The sequence below is a fragment of the Neopsephotus bourkii genome, unplaced genomic scaffold (genome assembly GCF_033783945.1).
Source record: "Neopsephotus bourkii isolate Nb327-2 ecotype Australia unplaced genomic scaffold, CSIRO-AGI_Nbou_v1 NB_860, whole genome shotgun sequence".
NCBI classification, from domain to species: Eukaryota; Metazoa; Chordata; class Aves; order Psittaciformes; family Psittacidae; genus Neopsephotus; species Neopsephotus bourkii.
Window position 1 is genome coordinate 2,009,838 of NW_026901356.1, and position 14,852 is coordinate 2,024,689.

A 14,852-nucleotide genomic window follows, 5' to 3' on the forward strand; every position below is an offset into this window, starting at 1 on the left:
TAGGGACTTCGATTATTTTGCTTTATGCTTAAATCTGACCCCTTCTAAGTGTCTGCGTGTTTTCAGGTATTCCAAATGAATTTGAAAATTAAGGGTATGCTTTGATTTGGAATGCTGGTTTGGTGACAGTCTATGTCAGGGGGTACATAGGATGAGGGTTGACAGAAAAACCTGTGCTTTGTGCTCAGCAGTTCTTAGGAAGTTGTGGGTTACCGAAGTAGTTGACTTCCTTAGCCTGCAGAAAGGTATTAATCTTGCAAGTCATGGTGCCAGCTGAAGACTCCTGCCTCTAACTGCCTGGCCCTGCTCTTTTGCCAGATGTTACTCAGCCAGGAAATAGTATCCTGTGGGTTTTCCTTCATCCACCAGTTTTTCAGTTGTTTATGCAATCGTGATTGCTCTGGTGGGGTTTTGCGTTTGGTTGTTTTGGGGTTTTTTTGTCTTACAAAACAGGATTCTGGGGTTTGTGTTCAGTCAGAAGTAGCATTTGTCTAAACTAGTTTCCTAACCATTTGTGTAACTGGAATTCTTGTATGAGTAGGGCCACATTAACTTATATCTAAACAATGGAATATCATCTAATGTGACATTTAACAGTGTAAATGGTGAGGACAGGAGCCAGACATTTAAAATTAAAATTCCCTTTATACTTCTGGTTTTACCTTTATGTTCCTGTAAGTTTTAAAATGTTTGATTTCTTTTCTTCTTTCTTTAGCTAGTTTTTGGTGTTTTGTTTTTGGTTTTGTTTTTTGTTTTTTTTTTTTTAACTGCTTTATCTTCTGCTGCATAACGTAGCTTCCAAAATGCTTTCTAAAGTAGCTTCTGAGGCTCTTGGGTGGTTCTTCATAGGAAAATAAAGAGCCATAGAAGCAGAAGAAAATCAAAGAGAAGCTGTTTCTAAAGTTACACTTTTTGGGTAACCAGTGGTTCTGTTTTCTGTCCTTTGTTTTCATACCTACGTTAGCCAAATTAATCTTTGCTTCTATTTATACAACAACAGTTGATTTTCTTTTATCACTAGAAATGGGAACTTTTACATTTGAGTTCAGCATTAAGTTTGTAAGAAGCTGAAAAGGTTGAGAATTGTGAATATATAATATGGCAGTTATAGGAGCTAATTACTGCTGTTTTGTTGGACTCCTCAGTCTAATGAACCAGTCTAATGGGGCTCAATCTTTCCAGAGGCTGAGGAAGAGGCAGTGAAAGGACTAAGATGTCCTTACTTTGGTTTCTGTAAGATGGTCTAGTAATTGCTCCTGCATAGTCCATTTCCTTTGCCAATGCAGTAGGTTGTCTCTCTCACCTTGAGAAAGTTTTCAAATTGAAAGTGACTATTTCCATAGAAGTTGAAATTTACTGATACAGAGGAGTATCACAATTACAGTGTCAATCCTGCTGCTGCAGTTAAATATACAAAACAAGTATGCAAAGAATGGGGATTTTGTCAGCAGACACTAGGTATAGAGGAGGAAAAGCAGCTGTCAAATTTTTCACACGGCTCTCAGCTCGGATTCATGCCCAACTTTACAAAAGCTTATGATTTTCCAGTGAATAATAGAACCATTAAAAACCCTGGTCAGAAATAAGGTTATCAACCTGCGTGATTCAAATGTGAAAGATGATGTGGTGAAATTACTGCCTTAATTGGAGAAGGCTGAGAAAGCTTGAAGTATGTTTAAGCAAGATTAAAAAAAAATAAAAATAAAATCCAAGGTGCAAATTAATGAGTTTAGGACAGTGTGATTTATTCTATGATTATTTTTTTAATTGCACTTTAAAGGACTCCAGTAATTTTCAAGGATTTGCAGCATTGGATTGCTAGTATCATCCTCTGTGTTTTTACTGTGTGGGTATTAGTGAATGCCAGTAATATGGTCTGCATAACTGCTGCCTGTTGCTGTGGGCATTTGATCTTTAATCTGAACCTTCTTTTTTTTCCTTTATTCTGACTGCTTTTAAACAGAAAGGAAGTTGGGTTATCTGTGGGGTGTTAAAATTACTCACTGGGTGATGGATAACTAACACAGTACTGAAAAATCCCTTTTTTCCTCCTGTGTGCTGTTGTGATGATGCTTCACTGCAGAATGCTTTGAGTCACAGCACACGTTTCCTTGAGCAGCTACAGCAGCTATAATATCTGAAATACTTATATTCTGACCATTCTTGTCTCAAGTGAAGTTGGAGGTCTGCTGTGCTGGATGTTGTGTATAGCAGTGCTTCTCCGGCCTGAAGGTATGGAAAGGATTAATAATATGTGTAAAACATGGAAGCAGTTGAATGTATGTGGGGAAGCTCAGACTGATACTTGCGTAACTATTTCTGATAATGGCAGATTGTAAGGAGGAAAAAGGGACAAGAATGGACACAGCTAGTTCATCACTGAGCAATACTAGGAAAATGTCACAAATAAGGTATAGGAGATTACAGGGAAAATCAAACTGTTGTCTTTTATTTTTCCTCAAATGAGGAACATTTCCTATGAATAAGAGCCATCCTGGGGATGGACAGTGGAAGCTGGAATCAAAGCAGACAACAAAATCAGGTAGGAGAAGTCTGAAGTTGTTAAAAAGCTTAAAGATTGTTCATGCTTGGGGAAAAAAGGAAGAAGGGATGGATTGAAGTAATGAATCAAGAAGATAAATTCCTTGCTGTTTTGTCCAGCTGTCTTTGGATAGGCATCCTTTTGGGGAGTTTAAATCTTTATATGAAAGGATTGAGTGTCACAAGAAACTTCACTTTCTATTTCTTCTCTCCACAAGTGGAAAAAAGCAGGCTATTTCCATGTTCCCTGCTAACTTCTGCCAATTGAGTGAGCATGTCGAAAAGATTGATTGTGGGCAGGGAAGGCAAGTTTAAGACCTGAAATCATTCTTTTCGTGGAAGTGAACAAGTTTCACAAAGCACCTTCTAAGTAATTTTGGTTTGTGCTGGTTTCACAGGAGACTACACCTCTTTTTTCTTTTCTTTTTTTTTCTTTTCTCTGTTTTTTTCCCCTTCCTTTTGTCTCCTCCTCTTCTTCCCCCTGCCATTCCCAAGTACTTCTCCTGAAGCTTTTCTGTAGTGAGTTGTACCATTTACTTAAGAGGGGATTGCTTACAAAAACTTAAACAAGTGTGGAACCTGGTCTAGTAGATGTACTCACTACTTTATGAATATCCTAATAAAATTCCTCTATTACATTCCTTGTAGTTTTGCAGGTGAAATATAAGTCACATATTTAACCCATCTTGCCTGTTACAGTGTTTGTGTACAAGAAAGGATATGATCAGTTCAGTTCAATTTATAAAGCACGTACAGGAAGAGATGGGAAGCAAATATTTAAAAGCAATTATAAACTTTATTTGCTTTGGTCTCTGTTTTTCATCATGCTAGTGTGGTGCAGAGAAACAATGACGTGGTTTGGATATAACCTTCCAGTAAGCATTAGGTGGCAGTGCTGTGTTGTATTTGGCAGCTGCTTTGTCGTGGGGGTTTTTTAGCTTCTGCAGTCTTTAGTGCGGTTTAATAAATGGAGAAAACATGTATTTTATTTCTTATAGCGTTTGTAAAATGCTGATTTATGGTTGTTCTGACCATATGTGACTAAGGGCAGCTGTTCTTTGGACTCTTGAATGCATAGGTGGGATTAGAATAGGGTAGTTTTTGCACAATATTCACTAGTTTTCTGATACATAGTAACAGTGATGATGTTAACTGCAAATATTCTGATGAGAAATATGCTGTTAATGGCTAAGTGAGTTTAGTTTTGCAGCCTTTTTCATGAGCTGTTACCATTTCTAAATTTAATAGCACCTGTTAGATGAAGTGTGTTCTTCTGATTGTGCTTACAATTTTATTTTTTTTTCTTAGATAAAAGACAAACTTGGGTTCAAGAGAATGTTGGTAGGAACATAATTGACCTTTCAGCATAGCAGCGTTACTGTTGTTCCAGGTCTTAGACAAGTGTGGTTACCCTGTGACCCTTTTGGAGGTGTTTTCCCTTCATCTTGTTTCTCACAGGTAAAGCATCTCAAGGCGTTTGGAACTGGTGTTGCATTGTATTAATTGGGCAGGATGATCAGTTAATAGAAGAGCAGCAAGGAAGTGTTGACAGAACACGTGATCTAATTAGTACCTGATGAACCATGTAGGCTACAGAACCCAGTGTAATGTTGCTTCAGGGTGGTTCCTATACAAGACCTTTGTATGCAAAGTAGGCCTGTGGAAAAGCTAAAAACGAATATTTTGGCATAGTTCTGGTGAAAGAAATCCTCATTGTTGAGAAACTGCACTTTCTACTTGTATAATTGGGGAAAGCTGGGGATACCTAATAACTTCTAGAAGGAGTATGTATAAAAGTATAAAGCCTGTGTTTTGTTCAAGTCTTGTTATTAAAAGTCATGTAGCCTTTTGTTTGCTTAGGTCTTTTTTTATGTAAGAGCTGATCTGCAAGTTATGGAAATAGATGGAATAGTTTATAAAAACTGTGTAGTTTTTCCTGCTTTTTGGAGTAGAATGAAAGAAATACTAGGGCAGTAACATTTCCTGGTTGACTTCCTGATGCCTCATGTGACAAAATCGCAAGCAAAATACTTCTAAGAGTAGGTAGCAGCACCACATCACTTCAAGGATCCATCCTAACTGGCTTTCTATTACATGTTAGCTTGCAATAGTTCTTCAGTTGACGGTTTAAGTCTTTTTGAATTGAGGTAGCACTTTGAGTCTAGTGAGATAGTACTGCCGTAATTATGTAGTTACTGGTAATTAGTTTTCTTCCATTCATTTGTATAAATGTATTGGTAATTAATTCTGAATTTTATTCATAAATTCTCCCTTCTCCCATGATGGAAATTTAATGTTTGTGTTTTAAACAAATATTGTTTTCAAAATGAATTCATTTTTTCCTGCAGTTTAAGCTTGTTTTATTGCAGTAAGCCGCTCCCTGTTCTAAAATATGTGTATTGAATGAACCAGTTTAGTTTTTGTACAAGACTCAAGTAGGTTTTTCTTTCATCCTGCCCTAATGCAATAATTTCAGCAGGGGAAGTTGGAAAATGGCTTTGTTCTATGACCTTTCAGTGAATGCCACAGGGTGGGGGCCAAGTGCATGTTGGTCTCCTTGTTTCTTTACCAGCACCGGTGGCTAAAACATGTGCTTGTCTTAAACTTGTTATCCCAAAATTCAAATTCCAGTTTAATAAACAGTTTCATAATTCAGTCTGTGTTCTGATTTAAATCCATCACAGAATGGTTTCTGCAAGAAAACAGGAGTTCAGACCTAAAGGATAACAGTGAGTCTGCATAGATTTTAATCTACGTATCCTGCCATAACCACAGTAAATGATCATTTGGAGTCAGTGTGCTTGATTGCTCAAATATAGCTGTCATATACACAGTGTAGGTAATACCAGACACGTGCGTTAATTCTATTACATGCTGATAGTGATTTGTGGCTTGAAGTATTTGGTGTGACAGTGTATGTAAAATTAGACAAAGTGTTAAGTTTAAATGTAATTCTATAGGTCCTGGAGTTACATGGCTCCTTTTTTGTTTGTGTCCAGCAGGGAAACTGTTCAGCTTTCTATTTTGGGTCTCTTATCAACTCATTTGGAATTTTCAGTTCATGCCTCATAATTTAAAATATTGCTGCAAGCCTTATGACGACTTAGTATAGAGCTGGAAACACGAAGTTTTGTGGGAGTGTAGGGTGGTGAGGGGAACCCGCTGTCCTATACCGTGTTAAGCTTAGCTGTAGTGCTTCAGGTATGCAAGTTTAATATTTTGGATAGTTCTAAACTTCACTTTTTTGAGCCCTGAGACCAATAGAAGCAGAAAGCGTAGTTTTGTGGTAATGATCATGAGGTCTGGGACATTGACTAGCTCCACTTTAAATTGCCCAAGGACAGAGATTTCAGGAAGGGACCCTTTGTCTATCACCCAGAGTCAGTATGAGCTTTTCAGTGGAGGCAGGGTTTTTCCACTAGCCATCACACTAGGCTCTCCTTCACAATCTGCTGTAGGAGACCTCCAGATAGGCGCTTGGGAATCAAAGCAACAAAACTCTCCTATTTCCAGATGTAATTTTAGAAAGAGGAGGGGTGCTGCACTAAGCTTAACCGTCCAAATTTGATTCCAAAGATATTGCAATTTGAAGACCGAACACTGGCTTTTTTTGGAGAGAAAAAAAAATGAGTACAGAGAATGTTAGCCTACCTTGTTAGATTCTTGAAATTATTTAAAAGGGTCATTGATTTCTTAGATATTTATAGTCACGGCTTAAACATTATGGTTATGTGGCCAAATTAAGGGATCTTGTTTTAAGAATTGCAATTTCTTTCTAATAAAAATGTGTCCATGTGGACTGTAGATATCTAGAGAAATTGATGCAATTATATGACCCAGTCCAGCCCTTGTTTAGCAGTTAATTTCTCCAGCTTCCTATGAGCATTTGGTCAGATCTGCACAGATTTGGTTGTTGGTTTAAATCTAGCCAAGACTGGTGGTGTCTTAATTGCTACCACAGAGCAACCATTTGGCCTATGTGAGATGAATGTTGTCAAGGTACCTTCTGCAAGGCGGACATTCATCCACTGGGAATGTATCAAGAAAGTTTTCATTAATTGGTCCCTTTGTTGGCATTTGTGGCAGAGCAGCCAAAAACTTGAGTATGAACAGACACTGTGTCAGGGGGTGAGATTTATTGGCAAGTCACAGTAAAAACTGGGCTTACTACTTATATTGTAAGCTGGGGCAAAGGACTGCCCTTCTAAAAAACAGCCTGGCATTAACCTTAATTAGACTTTTTTTTATCCAAAGGCAGGGAAATGTAACAAGAATTCAGATTATAATCAGAAAGTAAATAGGAAATAGCTGGTTAATATTTTTCTCCTGAATGTTGACTGTCTTGCAGTTTCTTTTTAATATGATGTGAAGTGTTATGATGAGCTCTGTAGTCTACAGACAAATTTACATGGACCTATGAATACTTCTGTCAGATGAGAACACTTGACAGCTTTTGTCCTGACCTTGCTAGCTTTACCTGTATATAACAATTACAGTGGCTAATGTATGATGATAATGTTGTATATAGCTTGAGAAATGTTTTTTAAACATAGTTTTTGTGTTCATGTTAACTCCTGCATTTTGTTGTTTTGTTTGTTATATTGCAGGGGACATACTGGTGATGATTTATACATTTTTTGTCTTAGTGCGACACATTTGTTTGTTGCTAAACTTTGATAAACCAAGCCTGTTTGTTAGGATTTCTATTCTGTTTGCTTGTACCTATTTCATCTTTGTCAGAATTTTAACTTACAATGTGGAGTTGATAATAGTTTAGACTTATTAACTAGATAAAGTGTCGTATATTGACTCTGCGAGAGAATTCTGAAATTTGAATACACTGCCTCTTCACTATGGAGCTTTTGGTACAAGAATAAATAGATGGAAGCTCTCGAATACTGATAATGTGATTTCTTCAAAAGCGTGTGCAGTTCCAGTGGGGAGGCAAAGTCTCTTTCTGCTGGATTCCCAGTCATGAGTATGGCGACCTTATTTGAAAATAACAGCTTGGGTTTCTCTCTTCCTCCATCAGCTTCCAGTGTTTCTCCCCTCTTGTTTTGTTCTGTTCTGAGCAATGGAGTATCCATTTCTGGTGTCCACTTGCTATCGTTCATAAACTCTATCAGTGGTAATGGATGTCATTGCTGTGTACTGCTGTTATCTCATACTGTCTGATGCTTATCCATGGTGACTTCTGCTTTTGCAGTGTTAATCCAACCAACCCTTTGCATACCAATTTTGTGACATTTACCTCTTCTGATAGTGATTTTAATTTCTGCCGTTCATCACAGTGGTAGCTTCAGCTGTCATGGAGTAGTGCTGCATTTGTAAACTTTGGGTTGAATTTCTCTTCCCTGACCATTACAGAGTGTCTTTCACCAGTGGATATTTTTTAACATCATTCTTTTTACAAATTCCAGCAGCTACAGTAGTTGTAGTGCAGGTAATGAAAACTGGCTTCCTGTTACTTTTGCTGTGACAAAAAAGAAAAGTAAAAGATTATCCATACTTGGCTGGAAATCTTGGTTCTAGTTGCATTACATGAAACAAATACTGTCAGGCTATAAGGCTGTCATAGCTAATACTGTATGTCTAACATGGAGAAAGGGAGGATGCTAAGGCATACTGAGTTAATTGTTAAGTTTAGATGTTAGTATTCTATCATTGACTCTTATTTACAGCTTAGATTTAGTCATTAGATATAGTTCCTACAAAAGCACAAGTGCTTAAATGCATGTAAGTATAGTAATCCCCTGTTAAAAAAACATTTGATTTATTCAGGAACTTAGGGCACATCTCTAGCTTTAAATACATCTCTTAGTCAAATATAGGCACGCATCCCCTGTTTAAATAAAGCAGGAATTCAAGAGTTGTCTCAACTTGTCAGTTTAATTTAGCAAGGTGATTCCAGGAGACTGTAGATAATTTCAGAGTTAAAAATCTTTAATAAAATCTGATAGCTTAGAAATGTATTATGCTTTAACTTGGTAGTGCAGATGCTTAGTGGTTACTTTATGACTCATGATGGTAAGTCCAGAATAGTCTCACTTTTTACTCAACTGTAATGGTTTCATCATTGTCCTGTGTCGGTCTTTACTTTTGACTTTTTAGAACCTTAATAATGGTTTTCCTTACCCAAAAAAAAAAAAAACACCAACCCCCAAAAAAAAACCTCAAAAAAAACCAAACAAACAACTAAAAGGCATATAATAAGAATAAAAACCCCTGAAAATATTTCCTTGAAAATACTGTCTTGGGAGAGAAGGTCAAGTTTTAATGCAGCCACATCAGGTTCATCCTTTTTATATTACTTTTTATTTGCTGCTTAGGATTCCTCCTACTGTTTGACAGCTTTGCATGAAATGTGGGAAATCAGGAAAGATAAAGCTGTGGAAAGTGGAGAGTAGTCCTTACTTTAATCCTGGGGGGAAAAAAATAAAAAATTGGGAAAATAGAGCTGATCTACTTATTTTTCCTCAGTCAGGAAAAATTAGAATATTACTTACTTGAAAGTTGTGTAATTTTAGGGGTAGGGGGAATTCTTTAGTTATCTGTGCAATACATAGTAGTAAAGGACAGCACTTCTCGTAAATATTTGGAAGAAGTAGTTTTCATAGAAAATAAAGCCACCTGTTTTGATGAATGGAATTGGACATGTGGGGCATCTTTTGTTTTTAAAATGAATACCCCTTATACACAAGGCAGAATGTTCATGATGACGTATTAAGTAATAAATGAGAAGGAATAGTACTTTCTGAACCTTTTTCAAATAATCAGCTTTTTTAGTTTGTGATGTGGAAAAGTAGTTATGAGTAAACGTTTGACTGTATTGAGTGGTTTATTTACCATGTATTCCACAGTTTAGCAAGAGATTGCAAATTTAGTATAAAACTTATCTATGCCTGTGTGCTTTACTCTTTCATTCCCAGTAAGTTGAATTAAGTTGGTTCTTATTGGGTGTTGTAAATTCCTTTTGAAAAATAACTTCATGAGTGCCAGTAAGAAATGTACATTAAATTGATTTAACTCAACGTTTTCTGCTTGCTCATTTGAATTTGATTAAAGTCAATCAACCCTATTACATTTATTGCGTAAAGTTAAGCAACGCATACAAGTGTTGGGAGGATAGGGACCTGGTAGTGTCTCATCTTGTGATAAGAGAGTTCTTAAGGTTTCTTAGTATGCTTACTGAGACATAAAACACTTATTGACCAAAAGGTCCTTACTAATTTTCAGGGATTAAAGTCCAGGGGTTGTTTTGCAGGGTCCAAACTTCATGGAGTACAAAGTGGGTAGAAATAAAAAATACAGCAGTTGAATGTGCTACAAGTGTGTTCCAAATTCTTACACAAACCCTGTGGGTGAAAGCCATGTGTGGTACACTGAATAAATGAAATGATGACTGTATAACTCAAATACATGATGGAACTCAAGTAGTTTTCAGGGTCTACGCTTTATTTGGTGAACATAACAATATAAACACTGTATTTTTCCCCAAGACCAAAAAGGTTTGCTCACTTGCTTGGTATCAAAGCCGATAGATTAGAATAATGAAATACAATTAATTTACTTAAACTAAGGTGTTCCATGATACTTACACAACCATGAACTGAACCTGTATCTGTGTTTTTAGAGTATATTTGTCAGGTGATAAATACAGTCTGATGCATATTAAAAATAAGACAGTTAAATGAAGTTGTTGAAAGGCATGATACTGTAATTGAAAAGGGCATCAGATTAAGTTTGCTTTTCTGTAGCACTAAAAAATTCACCAGGTCTCCAACAGACAAAGTTTAAAGTTTGTTTTTCATTTGTGCTTTGGACTATTTTTTAATGTTCACAGTAACTACGAAGCATCATCTGCTATAAACTGTTAGAAATTCCAGACAGTCTTTATTAATGGAAATAAGTTAGAAATTTACTTCTTCTAGAGGTAAAAAAAAAAAGGGGAAAAAAGGAAAACTAGACCGGGCAGACATACCTAACCTTCTTCCTTTCACCCTCCCTCTGTCAGGCTCAGAAAAATATCCTTTATTGTTTTTATAAAAGCCTATGAAGTTGTAACATTAGTAAAAATTAGTGCTGTGTTCAAAAATCAGGATGTGTGCTCAGTGAAAAGCTATATTTATGAAAGTATTGCTTCTTAAAAACACTGTTTATGCAGCCAGAAAGATACAGATAGTTCCTAAGTGCACTAATAGAGCTGAAAATAGTGCTCAGGTGGCAGGTATGAGTGACACAAAGATAATTTGCACAGGTTTTGAGAAGTGATATTGCAGGAGACACTGGGTAGCTCTAACATTTTGAGGAAGAACTTATAACTGGATGCACAGAGGGAGAGATGAACAATAGTTCAGTTTGAGTAGAAGGAGATAGGTCGAGTAGAAAACAGGCTTGTCTGTTTTCATTACAGAACTTGTGCACGGTTGCAGCAGAGATTAACCCTGAAATAAGGCTGAATGGGAAAAGAGGAGGAGATCAGAAACATGCATCATATTTCACCTCCCTCAGTACAAATCCAAACCCCTGGCTCTGTTGAGGAAGAGCATCAGAAGCAAATATACAGTAACCAAGAATAAGGGAAGATACCAAACAAGAGTACTGATTGATTAATGTCTAAAGTATTGATGGAGGACATCAGAGTGCTCTCTGAACTTCATCTATTAGGCTGGTTAACACTTTGGTAAGGTGTCCTGTGGTTGGTGTCTCAGCAGGCTGAGCAGGGCCTAAAAGAGCTGGAGCAAGGACATGTTGTTTGTTGTCTCAGATGGAGAAGGGCATGAAGAGGATTACAGTGAAAGAGCATAAGTTTGGGGCTTTTTCTTAGTGTAGATGTAGACTACTAAAAGCATCAGATAGTAGCAGAGAAACAAGCCCAACAGAGGAAGGAGTAAATTATTTTAAAAAGCAGGGAGACCAAAAGGGGCAGAGATTTGAATTAGGTCCCCAACAATCTAGTTATGAGTCATATGAAATTGCCAGTCTTTCAAATATAAAAATTGCATGTCCTGCAAATATTGTATTTCCTAAATTGATAAGAAAGAAGCTAAAAGCCAACTGATAAATCTGAATAAATGAATTTCCTGTGTTATTCAAGAAATTAACACATGCTTCAAGTGTGCTCACTCACAGTGGAACAAAAATAGACATTTGTGTACAGACCTCATCGTTGAGGTTGCAGGTTCATTCATCTATGTATATGGTAAAATACCTGTGGAAAAACTTGAAGTTAAAACTTAATATTTTGCTCTTATGTACATCCTCTTGTTGTTACACATGGGATTTCTCCTAGAATCCTACAACAGTTTGAGTTGGAAGGGACAGTAAATACGCATCAGCAAATGACAGATACATACATCAGAGAGGAAATAAGACTCCAGTAGGAGTGGCCCTTTTAAATTTGGGATTTTGTAAAGCAGACATGATACTAGTGTTCTGTTCTTTTTTTTTTCCAAAATTAATTATAAACTAAAACAAAGGGATTAAAATCTGCTGTATGTTTTGGTGCCCCAGCTGATGTTGATAGAAAGGGAAGATGTTAAAGCTCTGGAATAAGGGATATCAAGATTTACAGCACAATTAACAGGTGATAGGTCTGATTATAGTGGAACTTTCTCATCTAAAATGCTGCTTCCTGTTGATCCATCATTTAGACTGAGCAATTTTAAAAAAAATATATATAAAAAAAAAGCTTATTGGAGATGAATTAAAGCCACAGGAAGATGGTGGAGCTTTGAGGGTTCCTTTTCAATAGGCATTTGAGCCGAAAAGTTGGAATGCTCTGTTTAGAATGAATGGTAGAGAAAATGTGATTCTATTTCAGTTATTATTGCCATTTAGTGTTGGATTTCTTGCAGTCATGTCCTTGAATAACCATTTCTTAACTAAAATGACAGAATTTTGTGGCCAGTGATCCATGACTTTAAATATTTGGAAGGGCTATTGATTCACTGAACTGGAAGAAATTAAAGATGTTGAGGCATATTTTCAAAACCAGAATTGCATGTAGTATCATATCTGATCATGTATATTCTCTTTACCACTTAAATAGTATTTAAAAAAAAATACTAGGCACATGTGATGCAGCATTCAATCTGTCTGTGATAGTCTTAACTAAACATTGGGGGTATTGTTTGAATCATCTGTGTGTAATACTCAGAGAGCCGCTAGCACTTACAGCACCTCCTCTTGTTCCTGTGTTGTGCTCCTCTGCATGTACCTATTTCTGCTTGTGGTAGTCATTCTCTCTAGGTAAATTGTCCATAAGACCAATGATTCCATCAGCAAATTACCCAGAAAATGCCGTCAGTGTGTGTGGTGACATTTGTGCCACTGGTGTTTTGTTGCCATTTCAGTGGTCTAATTAAATTGGCAGTTTTCTCTTGTGCCCAGCATCGCTGTCTCCCTTCCTTTGGCACCTTACCTCAGACCTTCTCCTTTTCTCTGTCCTTTTAACTGACTATCAAATGCATTATTGATTGCTCCTCTTCCACCCTCCTCACTTCCGCTCCCCCCAACTTTGTTTTTTCATCTTTCTGTTTGTTTGTGTGATGGGCAGTATCATCCAGACAAGCAGAAGGCAGATGTGCCAGCAGGAGAAGTGGAGGAGCGCATGCAGAGGTTCATCGAAATCGATCAAGCGTGGAAAATTCTAGGGAACGAAGAGACAAAAAAAGAGTATGACCTGCAGCAGCGTGGTAGGTCTCTGCCAAGGAATGCAGCAGTGGCAGCCGGTCTTTAAAAACCAGGGTCTGAGAGTGGTAGTTAGATGGTATTTTAAAATGCTGTTTATTGCTGAGCCAAATGTTTCTTTCACTCTTGTCCTACTTTCAAGTGTGGATCCATTATTTATAGCTTTTGCTAAGCATACGTTAGTGAAAACACTGAATTACTTCCAACAAAACATTAGGTGGTGTTATTCCTAATAATTTGAACAAACATGAAATTTAGACTAATTACAGACCTTAGCCCTTTTTATTTTATTAAGGCAGCTTTATTAGGTGACCTTAATTTTAAGTCTTATCTTACATTTTGTTGCAGTATCTTAGGTACAGGTATTAATCCTTTTACACATAGTATTTAATGTGTGTTTATAAGCACTTGAGAATCATTAGACACATTCTTTTCAGTTGTGTGTGTGTTACAATAGCTTTCATAATTCATCTGTAGTCTAAAACAGTCTTTTAAAGCAGGTTTATAAATAATATTCAGATATAACACATTAACTAGGCAGCTCTGGCATGCATTTCTTTTTATACCTCTCAGAAAATAGCTTCTTAAAACAGTGACAGGCTGTTGTGAGAAAGAAAGGGGGAAATGTAGGTCAGGTCTGTCACACATGGGCTACCATTACATGAAGTGATAGGCTGTCTTTCTGCTCTGGCCTCAGGATAGGAGTCCCTCAGCCTTCCATTAGAACCTTCAATAAATGTATATCCACCCTACATGTTAATGGGGGGGAGTCAATAATAGTGTATTGCCTGTGGGGAAAACACTCAGTTGCACTCTGCAGTAACACACTCTGGTCCAGCATTGACGTGTAGCCACCACCACTTCTGAATGTGTCAGATAAAAGCCCACTGTCTCTGCAGCTTGTTATTGAATTCTCTTCCATTGTACATTGGCACACCATCAGACCCTTCTCTCTTGTGCTGATTTTTAACTCCCCTGCCGCTGCGGGTACCACAACTTTGAGAGACAAAGACTTAGTCATTCTGGCAGATATGCATTACTGCCGAATAAAAAGAGCGATACATAATAGTATATACCCAGTATGAATTCTCTAGTTAAATCTTGTATTTCACACTTTGTGTGGGTTTTGGAAGAGAGGGTGGAGGGGCGAAAACAGAATCATTGAATAAATAGTTTAAAAGGATGGGGAAAAAAATTGGATGTTGTCCTGATTTGTCACATAAACAGGATTAAGGTCAAACATAAACACATTTTCATCTCAAATTTATTTTTTAAATGTCTGAATGTGATGTCAGAAGAGGAATTTCTGCTACCCAGTGCTCTCATCCTATTGTACTCCTGGCACTGTCATATCAGCTGTGTCTTCCGTTGTCACAAATCATACATGCACAGGAAAAAAATATTAGAGGTCACGTGAAAAGTCTTCTCTGTATCTAGTGATTTTTAACTAAAGCTTAAATACAAAGTTCCGTTTCACTTGGGTCAAGTTAATCCACTGAAGTTGAGAGCTACATCAAGATTTAGTAAGTTACTTTGTTTTCCCATGGAATATAAGGACATTACTATAAATTATTTTTGACAAAACTCATTCCAAAGTATTTTAAAGGTTACCTATATTT

At 37.0% G+C, this 14,852-nt stretch overlaps 1 protein-coding gene across 1 annotated transcript in view; it reads left to right on the top strand.

Moving 5' to 3' along the window:
* Positions 1–14,852, top strand: part of DNAJC24 (DnaJ heat shock protein family (Hsp40) member C24) — a 33,418-nt gene that overhangs the window by 11,439 nt on the left and 7,127 nt on the right. The window contains exon 2 of the mRNA XM_061356645.1: positions 13,100–13,238. Coding sequence (XP_061212629.1) covers positions 13,100–13,238 — 139 coding nt within the window. The remainder of the gene's footprint in view (positions 1–13,099; positions 13,239–14,852) is intronic.